This window comes from Numida meleagris, chromosome 1, assembly GCF_002078875.1.
Source record: "Numida meleagris isolate 19003 breed g44 Domestic line chromosome 1, NumMel1.0, whole genome shotgun sequence".
In the NCBI taxonomy this organism is placed as follows: domain Eukaryota; kingdom Metazoa; phylum Chordata; class Aves; order Galliformes; family Numididae; genus Numida; species Numida meleagris.
The window spans coordinates 70,611-84,968 of NC_034409.1; the positions used below are offsets into that span (position 1 = coordinate 70,611).

At 56.4% G+C, this 14,358-nt stretch overlaps 1 protein-coding gene across 3 annotated transcripts in view; it reads left to right on the top strand.

Annotated features, from left to right (window-relative positions):
• The window catches only part of HCLS1 (hematopoietic cell-specific Lyn substrate 1), a 16,725-nt gene extending 3,082 nt beyond the window's left edge, over positions 1–13,643 (top strand). The window contains exons 3-15 of one of the 3 annotated variants that reach the window (XM_021384463.1): positions 1,104–1,177; positions 1,327–1,456; positions 2,315–2,425; positions 3,099–3,153; positions 6,927–7,037; positions 7,207–7,317; positions 7,609–7,664; positions 8,392–8,461; positions 8,668–8,804; positions 9,496–9,600; positions 9,974–10,271; positions 10,913–10,978; positions 11,346–13,643. In XM_021384463.1, the coding sequence (XP_021240138.1) occupies positions 1,104–1,177; positions 1,327–1,456; positions 2,315–2,425; positions 3,099–3,153; positions 6,927–7,037; positions 7,207–7,317; positions 7,609–7,664; positions 8,392–8,461; positions 8,668–8,804; positions 9,496–9,600; positions 9,974–10,271; positions 10,913–10,978; positions 11,346–11,482 (1,461 nt within the window). In that variant the 3' untranslated portion in view covers positions 11,483–13,643. Of the gene's footprint in view, positions 1–1,103; positions 1,178–1,326; positions 1,457–2,314; positions 2,426–3,098; positions 3,154–6,926; positions 7,038–7,206; positions 7,318–7,608; positions 7,665–8,391; positions 8,462–8,667; positions 8,805–9,492; positions 9,601–9,973; positions 10,272–10,912; positions 10,979–11,345 lie in introns of all 3 variants that reach the window. The other 2 variants (XM_021384461.1, XM_021384462.1) reach the window with 2 other exon arrangements.

A 14,358-nucleotide genomic window follows, 5' to 3' on the forward strand; every position in this document is an offset into this window, starting at 1 on the left:
GTTGGAGGGGACCTTCGTAGGATCACAGAATGGTTTGAGTTGGAAGGGAACTTCACAGAACTTCAGAATGGTTTGGGTTGGAGGGGACCTTCATAGGATCACGGAATGATTTAGGCTGGAAGGTACCTTTGTAAGCTCATAGAATGGTTTTGGTTGGAAGGAACCTTCATGGGATCATAGAATGTTTTGGGCTGGATTTGGAAGGGACATTTATAGAAATGCAGAATGGTTTGAGTTGGAGGGGAACTTCACAGGATCACAGAATAGTTTGGGCTGGAAGGGACCTTTTTAGAACTATAGAATGGTTTGAGTTGGAGGAGACCTTCATAGGATCATGGAATGGTTTTGGTTGGAAGGGACCTTCATAGGATCATAGAATGGTTTGGGTTGGATTTGGAAGGTTCCTTCATAGGATCATAGAATGGTTTGACTTGGAGGGGACCTTCACAGAATCATAGACTGGTTTGAGCTGGAAGGCACTTTTTTCAGATCGTAGAATGGTTTTGGTTGGAAGGGACCTTCATAGAACCTCAGAATGGTTTGGGTGGAGGGGACCTTTGTAGGTTCATAGAATGTTTTGGGTTGGATTTGGAAGGGACCTTCACAGAACCTCAGAATGGTTTGGGCTGGAAGGGACCTTCTTAGAACTATAGAATGGTTTTGTTTGTAAGGGATCTTCATAAGATCATAGAATGCATTGGGTTGGAAGGGATCTTCATAAGCTCATATAATGGTTTTGGGTGGAAGGGACCTTCTTAGAACCGCAGAATGGTTTGGCTTGGAAGGGCCCTCTAAAGGCCACCTGTCCCACTCCCTGCGATGAGCAGGGACACCCCCAGCTCCATCAGGTGCTCAGAGCCCCGTCCCCTGAGCGTGGGTGTCTGAAGGGACGGGGCAGCACCACCTCTCCGGGCATGCCATGCAGTGCCTCACCACCCTCAGCGAAGACCCTCAGTGAAGACCTTGCTTGCTCCCTATACCCAACAATTCATCCAGGGGTGCAGCGCCTGTCTGCTCATCCCCGCTCCCCTCCTCCCACCCCCTGGGGCCGTCAGGGCTCTCTCGGCTCCGGGTGGTGCTGACGGGGGTGGTTTGCTCCACAGAACGACATCTCCGAGAAGGAGCAGCGATGGGGGGCGAAGAGCATTGCAGGCTCCGGGCGGGCCGAGCACATCAAGTGAGTGTGAAGGGGTAGGGGTGGGATGGGGGGCGTGGTCTATACGGGCGTGGCTTATATGGGCGTGGCCTGGATGACGGAGGGGGCGTGGCCAGGAGGGGGGTGGGGCGGCAGGACCCCGCAGCGCAGTGATGCTCTCTGCCCTGCAGCATCCATCAGCTGAGGAACACAGTGTCCGAGGAGCACGAGGTCATCAAGAAGAAGGAGCTGGAGAGCGGCCCGAAGGCCTCGTACGGCTACGGGGGCAAATTTGGAACAGAGCGGGACCGAATGGACAAGGTAACGGAATTGGAGGGGACCCCCGGGGGCTCCGTGGAAATGTGTTTCCTGTCTCTGTCTTCAGCCATGGCCCTGAAGGGAGGGTGTGCAGAGCACACATGTCTGCCCATAGGCCATCCCAAAATGCTTGAACCCACCCATGTAATTCGCCCCTGCTGAGTCCTTGCAACACTCCCCTCTGTGGAACGGAGCTCTGTGCTGCTGGTTTCACACTGCTGCTGACAGCTAAGTCAGGTGCCTCCCTACTGGGTTTGGAGAAACAGTGAATAACGGTTCCCCACCCTCATAGCACCAAGTTCTCCCCCATGGTCAGGTGGAACTCCCCAGGCTCCAGTCTGTGCCCGCTACCCCTCGTCCTGGCGCTGGGTGCCACCAACCAGGGCCCAGCCGCATCCCCCTGACCCCTGCCCATCAGATATCCATCAGCACTGCTCAGATCCGCACTCCCCTTCTCTCCTCCAGGTGCACAGCCCCAGGGCTCTCAGCCTGTCCCCATCGGGAGGTGCTCCAGGCTCCCCCATCTCTGCACCCTCTTCTGGGCTCTCCCCGCAGTTCCCAGTCAGCCTGGAACTGGGGAGCCCTGGTCTGGGCACAGAGCTGCAGCTGTGCCCCCCCAGGCAGAGCAGAGGGGACGAGCCCCTCCCTGCCCTGCTGGCCACGCTCTGTGCAGTGCATCCCGGGGTCCCATTGGCCTTCTGGGCCACCAGGACACACTGCTGGCTCATGGTCAACCACTGATCAATCAGGACCCCCAGGTCACCCCACACTCATTGTGGCAGCAGAGCAGAGCAGAGCAGTCCCCATCTGTCCCACTGCTCTGAACACACAGTGCTCACACTGTGCCTCCTCTCTCCTCAGTGCGCCGTGGGCCACGAGTACGTTGCTGATGTTGAGAAACATTCCTCACAGACCGATGCAGCCCAGGGCTTCGGGGGGAAGTACGGCGTGCAGCGGGACCGAGCCGACAAGGTGCGCTGAGCAGAGCAGCAGGAGGATGCAGCTGAGGCCCGTGCTGCATTGGGATTGTTGATGCAATTTTCAACGTGCTGATGGGCGCAGGGCTTGGTGTGCTGTGCACCGCGCTGCAATGCACAGCTCACCTCCAGCATGCAGGGCGAGAGCTGTTAGCTTGCAGCACGTGCGTGGCAATGAGCTCTGCACCAACATCTATGCACTGTGCTCTGCAGGCAGTGCTATGTTTGCATCCCAGGCACTGCTGCTGTGGGAGTTGCAGTGCTCTCAGCCCAACTGCTGGTCTGCAGCCCAAATGCTTTGCAGTGTGCATGCATGGCATGCTGCCCTCCATCCCACACATGTCAGTGTCAGCCCCTGCCCAGGTGCTTTGCTATGTGCATGCATGCCATGATGCCCTCCATCTCATGCACATCTCAGCACCTGCCCACGTGCTTTGCTATGTGCATGCATGGCACACTGTCCTCCATCCCTGGGGTCAGCCCCTGCCCAGGTGCTTTGCTATGTGCATGCATGGCACACTGCCCTCCATCTCATGCACATCTCAGCCCCTGCCCAGGTGCTTTGCTATATGCATGCACGGCACGCTCCCCTCCATCCCTGGGGTCAGACCCCCCTGCTGGTGGGACCCGGCCCCCAGCACAACACCATTCCTCCCTTTGTGTTCCAGTCAGCGCTGGGGTTTGAATACAAGGGTGAAGTGGAGAAGCACTCGTCCCAGAAAGGCAAGTCCACAGCACGCTCGGACCTCGGTGCTCTGCAGTACCCTCCTGCTCCCAGCATCCTGCGTTGGCTGCTGTGCACAGCTCTGTTATCTCAATTCTGCCACTCGGTGCAGATCCCCCATTCCTGATGCTCACCCCGCTGCCTGCTGCCCTGCCCTGTCCTGCTCTGTCCATCCCTATCGCTGCTCTCTTCTGCTTTTGGCTGGAAACTCCTGGCTGAGCAGAGAGGACCCCCCCACACACCTCAACATGTTAATGGGTGAGTGGTGCTCCTTGTCCTTTAAAAGTCCCTTTGAGGAACTGGAATGGGCAGAACGCAGCACTGCAAGATATGAGAAGTGATTACACCCACGCACACCAAAAAACAGACATATAAGAAGAAACACAACAATGGATATGGCAACAAAAGCCTCTGCAGCGCTCAAACTTGGGCAGAATTCTGGAGGCCATTGAGGCAAACTTAGAGGTGTGCAGAGGAGCAGCTGCATTCTGAGGGAACGCCGCAAGAGCTGAAGCCAAAGCTGAAATATTCTGCAGCCAAGAGAAGGTCAGGGGCAAAGCTCCTCATGCTGCCTCAGGCCAATGCGAGGAGAACACCATTGACGGGGGAAGAAGCTCGGAGCCGTGTTCTTTTCAGGGGAAACTACAAAAGAGTGAAGAAGTTTTGAGGCATTTGTGGTTGATGTAAAGTAATGAGTCAGGCTCAGTTGTGGCACCTTCACACGTTCCTGTGTAGGAAGTCAGTTTGTAGACGTGGGACTTCAGGCTGTGTGGAAGCACAGAAATACCTTGCAGCAAATGAAGATGTAAGAGGTTACATCGAACACCCACATCCCTGCCATGAGGTGGTCTTCATGATGATGCTCTTCATGATGATGTCTTCATGATGATGCTCATTCACTACCAGTACAAGCTGGTACTCTCTCTTCTCCTGGAGAAGCTGCAGCCCATGGCTTGGACAGGTGCACTCTGTGCTGGGTAAGGAGCTGGCTGGAGGGCCGGGCCCAGAGAGCAGTGGTGAATGGAGTTAAATCCAGCTGGTGACTGGTCACGAGTGATGTTCCCCAGGGCTTGGTGCTGGGGCCTGTCCTCTTCAATATCTTTATTGATGACCTGGATGAGGGCATTGAGAGTGTCCTCAGCAAGTTTGCAGATGACACCAAGCTGGCAGGAAGTGTCGATCTGCCTGGGGGTAGCAAGACCCTACCAAGGGATCTGGACAGGCTGGATCTCTGGGCTGAAGCCAATGGGATGAAGTTCAAGAAGACCAAGTGCTGGGTCCTGCACTTTGGCCACAACAACCCCAGGCAACGCTACAGGCTTGGGGCAGAGTGGCTGGAAGATTGTGTGGAGGAAATGGACCTGGGGATGTTGGTCGATGCTGGGCTGAGCATGAGCCAGCAGTGTGCCCAGGTGGCCAAGAAGGCCAATGGCATCCTGGCTTGGATCAGAAATAGTGTTGCCAGTAGGAGCAGGGAAGTCATTGTCCCTCTGTACTCAGCCCTGGTGAGGCCGCACATTGAGTACTGTGTCCAGTTTTGGGCCCCTCACTGCAAGAAAGACATTGAGGCCCTGGAGTGTGTTCAGAGGAGGGCATGGAGCTGTGAGGGGTCTGGAGCACAGGGCTACTGAGGAGCGGCTGAGGGAGCTGGGGTTGTTCAGTCTGGAGAAGAGGAGGCTCAGGGGAGACCTTATCGCTCTCTATAACTCCTGAAGGGAGGTTGTTGTGAGCTGGGGGTTGGCCTCTTCTCTCGTGTAACAGTGACAGGACGAGAGGGAATGGCCTCGAGTTGCCCAGGGGAGATTGAGGCTGGACGTTAGGAAATAGTGCTTCTCCAAGAGAGGGGTCAGGCGCTGGAATGGGCTGCCCAGGGAGGTGGTGGAGTCACCATCCCTGGAGGTGTTCAAGAAACATTTAGATATGGTGTTGAGAGACATGGTTTAGTGGGGTTATTGGTGGTAGGTGGATGGTTGGACTGGATGATCTTGTAGGTCTTTTCCAACCTTGCTAATTCTATGATTCTATGATTCTAAGCTGCTGGGGGATGAAAGGATGGAGCACAGCCCTGCTGAAATAATCTGGGAGTACTGGTGGATGGGAATCTGGACATGAGCCAGCGAGGTGCCATTGCAGCCCAGAAAGCCAACCGTGCCCTGGGCTGCATCCAATGCAGCATGGCCAGTAGGATGAAGGAGGGGATCTGCCCCTCTGCTCTGCACTGGGAGACCTCACCTGGAGCACTGCGTCCAGATGGGGAGTGCTCAGCACAGGAGAGACACCGACCTGTTGGAGAACATCCAGGGGAGGGCCATAAAAATGCTCCCAGGGATGGAACACCTCTCCTGTGAGGACAGGCTGAGAGCTGGGGCTGTGCAGCTGTGGAGGAGAAGGCTCCGAGGGGACCTTCAGTATCCAAAGGGGAGCTGCAGGAAGGGAGGGGACAGACTCTTTAGCAGGGTCTGTGGTGATAGGACAAGGGGAAATGGCATCAGGCTCAAGGAGGGGAGATTTAAGCTGGATATAAGGAAAAAGTCTTTCCCAGTGAGGCACTGGCACAGGTTGCCCAGTGATGTGCTGGGTGCTCCATCCCTGGAGACTTTCAAGGTGAGGCTGGATCAGGCCCTGGGCAACCTGATGGAGCTGTGGTGTCCCTGTGCATTGCAGAGAGTTGGGCCAGACGGCTTTTAAAGGTCCCTTCCAACTCTAAGGATTCTGTGATTTTGTGATTCTACGACTGTGAAGCTTAAGCTGCTCTGGCACAAAGGGAGTATTACTGGGAGAGCTGTTCTCAAATCCAAGACGTGTTTCTCTGTTGGAAAACCCTTATGGGCCGATCAGGCTGAGTTTGGTGGAGAAGCCCCACTGTGCTGAGCTGTAGGAATGGGGCTGGGGGAGCAAAGAGAGGAAACTGCAATGCACTCCTCCTTCTTCAGGTGGGATTTGGTGACGGGGGGGGCTGTGAAGGGATCCCTATGGAGCTGGAGGATAGGATAGGGGCTGAGATTTTGGAGGACGGGGGCCAACAGCGGGGTGGTGCTTGGTGGATAACTGAATAGAGTTACAGCGGTTGATGCGTGGTGCTTTGTGGGGATGTAGGAAGCAGAGGTGTAAGGAGGATGTGCTGTGCCTCCATCACGTAACGTCCCAGTGAGACACAGGTGGAGGGAACACATCTCCAGAAATGAACATTTCAGCATTTACTGAGCTCCCATAGTCAGTGGTTTCCATGTGGGAGCTGAGGTTCCACTGTGGCAAATCTCAGCCATCCATAAATTTTTGCCATCTGTTCTATGATCCCGAAGGTTTGCTCCATGCCGTGTCCCCGCTGCCCATCGCCCTCCACCTCCTGCTGCCATCACCCACATTGCCCTGTGCCCCCATTCCCCCAGACTCTCATCCTCAATGGCCCTCAAGGTGCTTCCAACCCTCCAACCCCTGCTCTGTTGTTCTCCCTCCCTGCCCATTCCTCCATCCCTGCTGCCTTTCCTGCTGCCATTTCCCCATCCCTGCTGCCTTCCCTGCTGCCATTCCCCCCTTCCTGCCCCTTCCTCCATCCCTGCTGCCATTTCCCCATCCCTGCTGCCATTCCCTCCTCCCTACCCATTCCTCCATCCCTGCTGCCATTTCCCCATCCCTGCTGCCATTCCTCCTCTCTCCCCACTGACATTCCCTCATCCTTGCTGCCATTCCCCCATCTCCACTGCCGTTCCCCCCTCCCTGCTGCTCTCCCCCTCCCTGCAGCTCCCCAGAACCTCATTGCACACCCCCTCAGATTACTCCAAGGGTTTTGGTGGCCGTTACGGTGTGGAGCGGGACAAGGTGGACAAAGCGGCGGTGGGGTTCGACTACAAGAGCCAGGCGGAGAAACACGACTCGCAGAAAGGTGATCACCTCTTCCTAAGTCTGGAGCAGGGAAAGCTGCTGCCCCTACAGAGTTCTATAGGGGCACTATAGTGGGCACTACAGCCCCATGCTCACCACGCTGATACTTTTCTCCTCCTCTCTGTTCCCTCTTCCCCTCTATGCCACGACTGGGATCCCCATGGCCAAAGACTACTCAGTGGGCTTCGGTGGGAAGTTTGGGGTCCAGAGAGATCGTCAGGACAAGAGTGCTTTAGGCTGGGACCACCAGGAGGAGGTGCAGCCCCACGCGTCTCAAACAGGTATAGATGGGCACAGAGCTGACAGTTTGTGCTGCCAAAACCCAAATGCAGCATACTGTGGAGGTGTGGGCAGCTGGGGGGGCACTATGAGCCCCCAAAGCAAGGGGCAAACTTGGCCAGAGCAGGGCTTGGAGTGCAGCGCAGCAGATTGATGGGGGATGTGGATGCACATCCCTAGGTCTGGCTCTTTGCATCTGCTTTAGTTTTCATGGAAATAAATAGGAGTCATTACTTTTGGAGTGACCTACGCAGTATTCTAGAATATAAATTGGTTTCTGTTCTTCCATACAGATTATGCCAGGGGGTTTGGAGGCCGCTATGGGGTCCAGAAAGACAGGGTGGATAAGGTGAGTCTCTGATCAATGCTCTTAGAATAACTGAGCTGTGAAATCACTGAGGTTGGGAAAGAGCTCTGAGATCCCCAGCCCAACCCCAACCCATCCCACCGTACCCACCAACGATGTTCCCAGGTGCCACAGCCCCATGGACCTGGAACACCCCCAGGCAGCCTGTGCCAGTGCTGTCCGCTCTTTGGAGCAGAGGTTGTTCCCAGTCTCCAACCTGACCCTCCCCAGTGCACTGTGAGCCCATCCCCTCTCGTCCTATCACCATTACCTGAAAACAGACACCAACCCTTACTTCACTCCAACTGTCAGGAGTGGGGGAGAGCGCTGAGCTCTCCCTGAGCCCCTCAGCCCCACACTGCCCCATCCCACTCCCTCAGCGGCTCCCCACAGCGCTGTGCTGCAGACCCCCACAGCTCTGCTGCCTCTCTCTGGTCACACTCCTTGCTTTGATGAGTGCAGAACTCAGCACTGGGCCGTGTTGGACCTCACAGGGTTGGCCTCCACCCCACACTTCGGAGCATGTCCCCTCTGCAGGAACAGCCATGGCCTTTGGCTGAGGGCAGCAGACACAGCAGATACACTCCAGTGCAGGAAGGCACTTGGTCTCCTCAGGGCCGTGGCAGTTCTACTGCTGAAGACAGACATTGCTGGGAGCAAAGCTTGTGGCTGAACCTCTGGGTCTGTCTCAGCCTAATACACCGGATGCTTGGTTCCCTTCCTCTTGCAGAGTGCTGCTGGCTTTGACGAGATGGAAGGTCCAACCTCCAGATACGAGAAAACACAACCAGTGGAGGCAGGTGAGAGAAGCGTGTACCTGCCCAGGGCTTGCTGGGTCCCATTTCCCCAGTGGCAGCACACCGCAGGCACTGGGCAGTGCTGGGGGGTGAGGAGGGCAGCCGCACAGCGGTCCCTCCGGGGGATGTGGAGGGCCAGGTTTCTCCCGGTGCTTGGGGTGGTGGAAGGAGATGTTGGGCAGCCTGCATCAGTGGTCACCTCCACGCAGCAGCTTCCAGTGGTGCCAGCAGCCTGCGGTCCCGGTTTGAGAACATGGCTAAGTTGGCAGATGAGGAGAGCAGGAAGAGGGTGGAAGAGGAGCGGGCCAGGCGGCAGGCGCGGGAGGGCCAGGCAGCACGGCGGAAGGTGAGCCATGGCCAACATCTCCCCATGGACATCACCTTCCCATGGTCATCATCACCATCTCCCAGTAGCCATTACTTACCTGTGGCCATCACCTCTCCATGGCCACCATCTTCCTGTGTCCTTCACCTCCTCGTGGCCATCACCTCCCTGTGGCCATCACCACCATCTCTCCATGGCCACCATCTCTCCAACACCTCCCTATGGCAACAACCTCCCCACTGCCATCACCTCCCTGTGGCCATCACTTCATCATGGCCATCACCTCCCTGTGGCCATCACCACCATCTCCCCTGGGCCACCATCTCACCATGGCCATCACCTCACCATGGCCATCGCTTCTCCATGGCCATCACCTCCCTGTGGACATCATCACCATCTCCGCATAGCCACCACCTCCCCCATCACCTCCCCATGGCCACCATGTCCCTTTCGCCATCACCTCCCCATGGCCACCACTTCTCCTTGGCCACCACCTCCCCATGGCCACAATCTCCCTGTGGCCATCACTTCCCCATGTCCCCAGGACTGGCAGAGAAGACTTTTCTGCAGGCCTACCGGTGTCCATCTGTCAGTTTGTGGCAGCTGGGAAAGCTTTCAGCAGGAGAAGTATCATCTGAGAGTTGCTCTGATGGGAACGGGGATGGATGTGGTTGAAAGGGACTGAAGGATTCTGGCGACTTTTCTCCAGCAGGAAATCCCACAGCGAGAGACAGACCGCACAGAGCCACCTCCTGCCCCTGTGCCAGCGAGGGTCCCTGTGAGAGTTGAGCAGGAGCCTGTGCCACGAGGAGAGCAGGTGCTGAGAGAGGAGATGGAGGGGCTGCCCCACAGCCCTGCAGGGAGAGGAGGGGGAAGTGCTGGGGTGGTGGTGGGACATGGCTGCGCAGCACCTTACACCATGCAGGGTGGGCCTGGGGGGTGGTCACTGCTGCAGCAGTATGGTGGGCTGTAGTGGTATGAGATGGACTTGGATACACGAGCCATGAGTCTGTGCAGCCCTGAGCCGATGGCTGAGCTCCAGGTGTGGATGATGCTCCGTGGGTCCAATGGTGGCACTGCAGATGTGTGCGGTGGTGCGGGTGCCCTTGGATGGGTGCTGTGAAGTGAGGAGATGCCTACAGCAGGTGCTTTGCAGGTGACTTTCCTGTTGTTTTCTCACTCCATGGCAGGAGGCAGAAGGAGAGGAGGAGGAGGAGATAGCACCCGCGTTGCCCCCAAGGCAAGCAGATCTGACGGAGGAGCAGGAGGAGCCCATCTACAGTGAGAGTTTCGACATCGGTGGAGACTACGAGGAGCTTCTGGAGCACTCTGACTACTGTGACAGTGTCAGCGCGGGCGCTGACTATGAGGAGCTACCAGCACCTGTGGAAAAGCCGGGTGCCACCTGCAGCCTGGGAGAGGAGGATGGAGGGGAGGACTACGAGGAGATCATTCCCGAGGAGCCCAGCCAGAGCCAGCCCTGCCAGGGTGAGCATGGGGGAAAGAGCCGCAGAGAGCGTGCATCTGTCTAATTACATCAAGGGATGGATGGACAGACTGAGAGGGGTTTGCTGTCCCGAAGTCTGGCGGTCAGCTTAGCAATCTGTGTTGGTTGGGGCCTGGCTGCATCCCAGCCCCTTGCTCTGCTCCAAGGCGCAAATCAGTGGCATGGGGCACAGGGTCGGGCAGCGGGTGTCTGGTGATGGGGAGGGCAGGAAGGCTGCACCTGATGCAGTGCTTCCTTTGAGGGTTGTGGGGCTGGCTCTGTTCACAGCTCACAGTGCTCTGAGACCTGAGCTTGCTGGTGCCTCCTGCGTGCCAGGGGAGCAGGGAGCACGAGAGCAAATTGCATGAGCGGCTGCTGCTGTTTCCATTGCCACTTCGCTTGGCGAAAGGGAGGAGCTGGAGTTCTGTCCAGACTTTGTCTGAAGGAGGATCCCGAAGCACCAGAACTGCTGCTCCTTCCTCCAAGCCATGGAAGCAAGGAGCGTCGTGCGCTGAGCCACGGTGCACAGCTCTCTGCCAACAGGGGTTGGATGTAGCTCACTCCAGGATGGACAGATGGGCACCGAGCAGACCTCCGTGGCTGCCTTAACCTCTGTCTCATCTCCCTGTCCTGTCTTCTGCAGGGGGAAGCACTTATGAGGTGGAGAGCCCTGGGATCTGTGCGGTGGCCCTGTACGATTACCAAGGAGGTGGGTCTGTGATCCGGGTGGTGGGAAAGGTGGTCACCCTGGCATGGGGAGCCCTGGGAGCTTGGCAGGGGATGGGAGGTGGTGGCTCACTCCATCAGCTGTGGTGGATGGGTTTGGGCTCGGTTGTTGAAACGTCTTCCTCATGGAAAGTGAAAGGAGAGCTTGCTTTGGGACACAGCTGTTTCATCATTCATCGGTGAAGTTCCTCTCCTTCCTCTGCTCTGTTCATGCTGGTCTCAGGCAGGGTGGGTGCGATGAGCTCTGTGATTTGTCAGCCTGCTTGGGAAGAAGGAGAGGAGGGATGTACACCAGTCCATCCCAGTGTTACCTTTGCACAGCCACCATCTTCTCTGATCAATCCCTGCAGATGGAGATGACGAGATTTCCTTTGATCCCAATGACACGATCACACACATCGAGATGGTGGATGAAGGCTGGTGGCGGGGGCAGTGCCACGGCAAAGTGGGCCTCTTCCCAGCGAACTACGTGAAGCTCCTGCAGTGAGGCCGTGGTCCGACTGCCTCCTCCCGAACCTCCACCTCTCTCCGCTTCAGCCCTTTATGCATAATTAGCTTAATTTGGCTCCGCTTGGCACGGACGCATGCGAGGAATAGCAGTGAACAACTTGGCAGCATGGGAGGAAATGTCCGGGATGGATTCTGGTTCCCATCCCATTGGGAAAGGTGGGATGGTTTCAGAACTTGGGGGTGTGAGATGCGACATCTTTTCTGTCTGGATCATCCCTCACATCAACCAGAGCGCGTGCAGGAGAACTGTGTCCATTTCTGTTCCAGCAGGGCAGTTCTCAGACAGGGAACACCAGCTGTGATCTGGTCAGGGCAGGAGGGAGTGTTGTTTGTCACCTCCATAGGACAGGCCTTCTTTATCCCAGGGAACAGTGATAGAACAAGATGGGATGGGCTCACGGTGTGCTGGGCAGGGTCAGGTTGGAGACTGGGAACAATTTGTGCTCCAAAGAGCAGTCAGCACTGGCACAGGCTGCCCAGAGCAGCGGGGAGTCCCCATCCCTGGGGGTGTTCCAGGACCGTGGAGATGTGGCACTTGGGGACGTGGTTGGTGGGGATGGGTTGGGGTTGGATGGGGGGATCTCAGAGGTCTTTTCCAACCTCGGTGGTTCTGTGGTTCTACCAGCAGGGCTAAGTCCAGCAGCTACAGCTGTAGAATAAGAGGCGATGCCCTGGGCTGTGGCCCTGACCTCCCCCATGTGGATGTGGGGCAGGAGTGCTGTGAAGGCTGAAAGTGCCTTTTTCTCAAGACGGGCTCCCACCTGCAGGATGGGCCATGTCTGCAGCGCAGAGTAAAGCGGGCTGGGTCTGTCTGGGCAGGGCAGGGACCTGGGAATATCTGACCCTGGCAGTGAACACTGCTGAGTTTGGTGTAAACAGACATAACTGCAGATGTCCTGTGGGATGGAACAGTTCATCAAGTGTGTGCTGGTCAACAGCAATGAGGGCCGACCTTGCTCAGGCAGCAGATGACTTGCTTAGTTTCCCCCTCCATGCCAAGAACGTTGCTGGGAGATGCATCATTTCTGGGGTAAACAATGAAGCGTAACATTTGGATTGTTTTCTGAGGGTGATGATTCTGAACAACGTGCCTTGGAGCAAGAGGAAAACAGCAAACAGCTTCACTCAGATCAACACCTGGGGGACTCAGAGGGAAATGTTCTGTGAGGGACATCCCTTCCATCTGGCAGAGGAACCAGAAGCACTGCTGGTCGCAGCCCGGGTGATATTTCCAAGGGCCCTGTTGTTCCTGTTAAGGACCATAAGTGCACACACACGCGCAGGTGCTCGGTCATCGTCTGCACTTGGTGTGCTGAAACCAGGCCACCCCTCCCCACTGTGGAAATAGTTATTTGCAGCTAAGTATCTCACCTGTCAGTAGGAATTAATTATGAGAGGAGTGAATTGTTCACGTTGGCTGGGGTTCCCTTACCTGAAGGATTCCCATTGCTGGTGCTGTTGGCCATATCCTGCTTCCCTGGCACGAGTTGGTTGCATCACTTTGAGGTCTACAAAACCTTTAGCAGCCCTGTTTGGGCAGAGCTCACAACAGCAGCATCTCTCTGTGCCACACCATGCTCCCCCCCATAGCTCAAGCAATAAACTCTTCTGTTCTGACCTGCTCATGCCCATGACCCCTTATTTCATGACAGCACGCTGTGCACAGCGAGAAGGGCCCTTGTTTCTGCAGATATGAGGAAAAGACAGAGGGTGAGGGCAGCGGGATTGGAGGAAACACGCACATCATTTTTAAATTTGTGATGTTCAAGCAGTGTTCAGGAGACAATCCAGAGCAAACAAAGCTCTCCCCTAAAGCAGTGTGCTCTGGGCTGTATGCTCACTGCCACTGCAGGAGCTGGTTGTTGGCGTGCAAGTGGTGTGCAAGTGCCAGCACCACCCCTAGGACCAAAGCTCCTGCAAGGAGATGCAGGAGCGCATCCTAGCACAGCGCTGAGCTCCAGCAGCAGGATGGTACCCGAAAGCTGCAGGGGACCCCCAGCTGTGGGTGCTGGTGCTGGTGCAGCTCAGGTTTTGTTCTGCCTCATCTGCCCCCGGACAGGAGGAGGCAGTTCGGTGCTGACAAAACCACGGTCCCTGTCTGCCACCCATGGGAAAAGCATTCTGAGCTGGGTAAGGTGTTGTCATTTTAAATTCTTTTTATTTTTTTTTTCCTGGAGGTTTTTTTTCTTTTCCTCTCTCCACCCCGGGACCCCAAAGTAACTTTCTCAACATTTTACTGTTGCAGAGTTCGCCCTTTGTTTCCTGGTGTTCCCTCCCTGGGAGCTCTCCAGAATGGCAGACTGTGTTAGATGAGGCTCTCAAGTGAAGGTGCTTCAGTCACTTCTTGCACTCAGCAAGGGCCCAGGGAAAGCAGAGGTGGATCAGAGGTCTCCGGTCTGGTTGGCTGGGAGCAGCAGGCCAGCCCAGAGCAGAGATCACAGACACAGGTCTTCCCAAAAGCTGTCTCGCAGCACCCACAGCCACACCACTGCTCCACTGAATTGGGATTTACTGCTGCAAAGCAAAGCGCAGAGCTTTGGTGGCAGCTAGGAGAAACCCAGCGGGCATCACCCAGTGCCAAAGGCTGAGTGGGAGGGGGCTGCACTGGCGGCCCTTCTGCTGGGGCCGGGCTCTGCTCTCTGTGCTGGTGCCACGTCCATGGCTCGGTGCTCTGGTCAGCCCCCAGGGCACTGCTCCTGGTCCTGCTGAGCGCAGCCCATGTCTGGCACCGCAGGAAATTGCCAATTACAGCATCCTCCGGTAGCAATGCGGCTGCAACGGGTCCTGTGATGAGCTCAGCGTGCAATCATAGAATCATGGAATGGTTTGGGTTGGAAGGGACCCATCAGACCA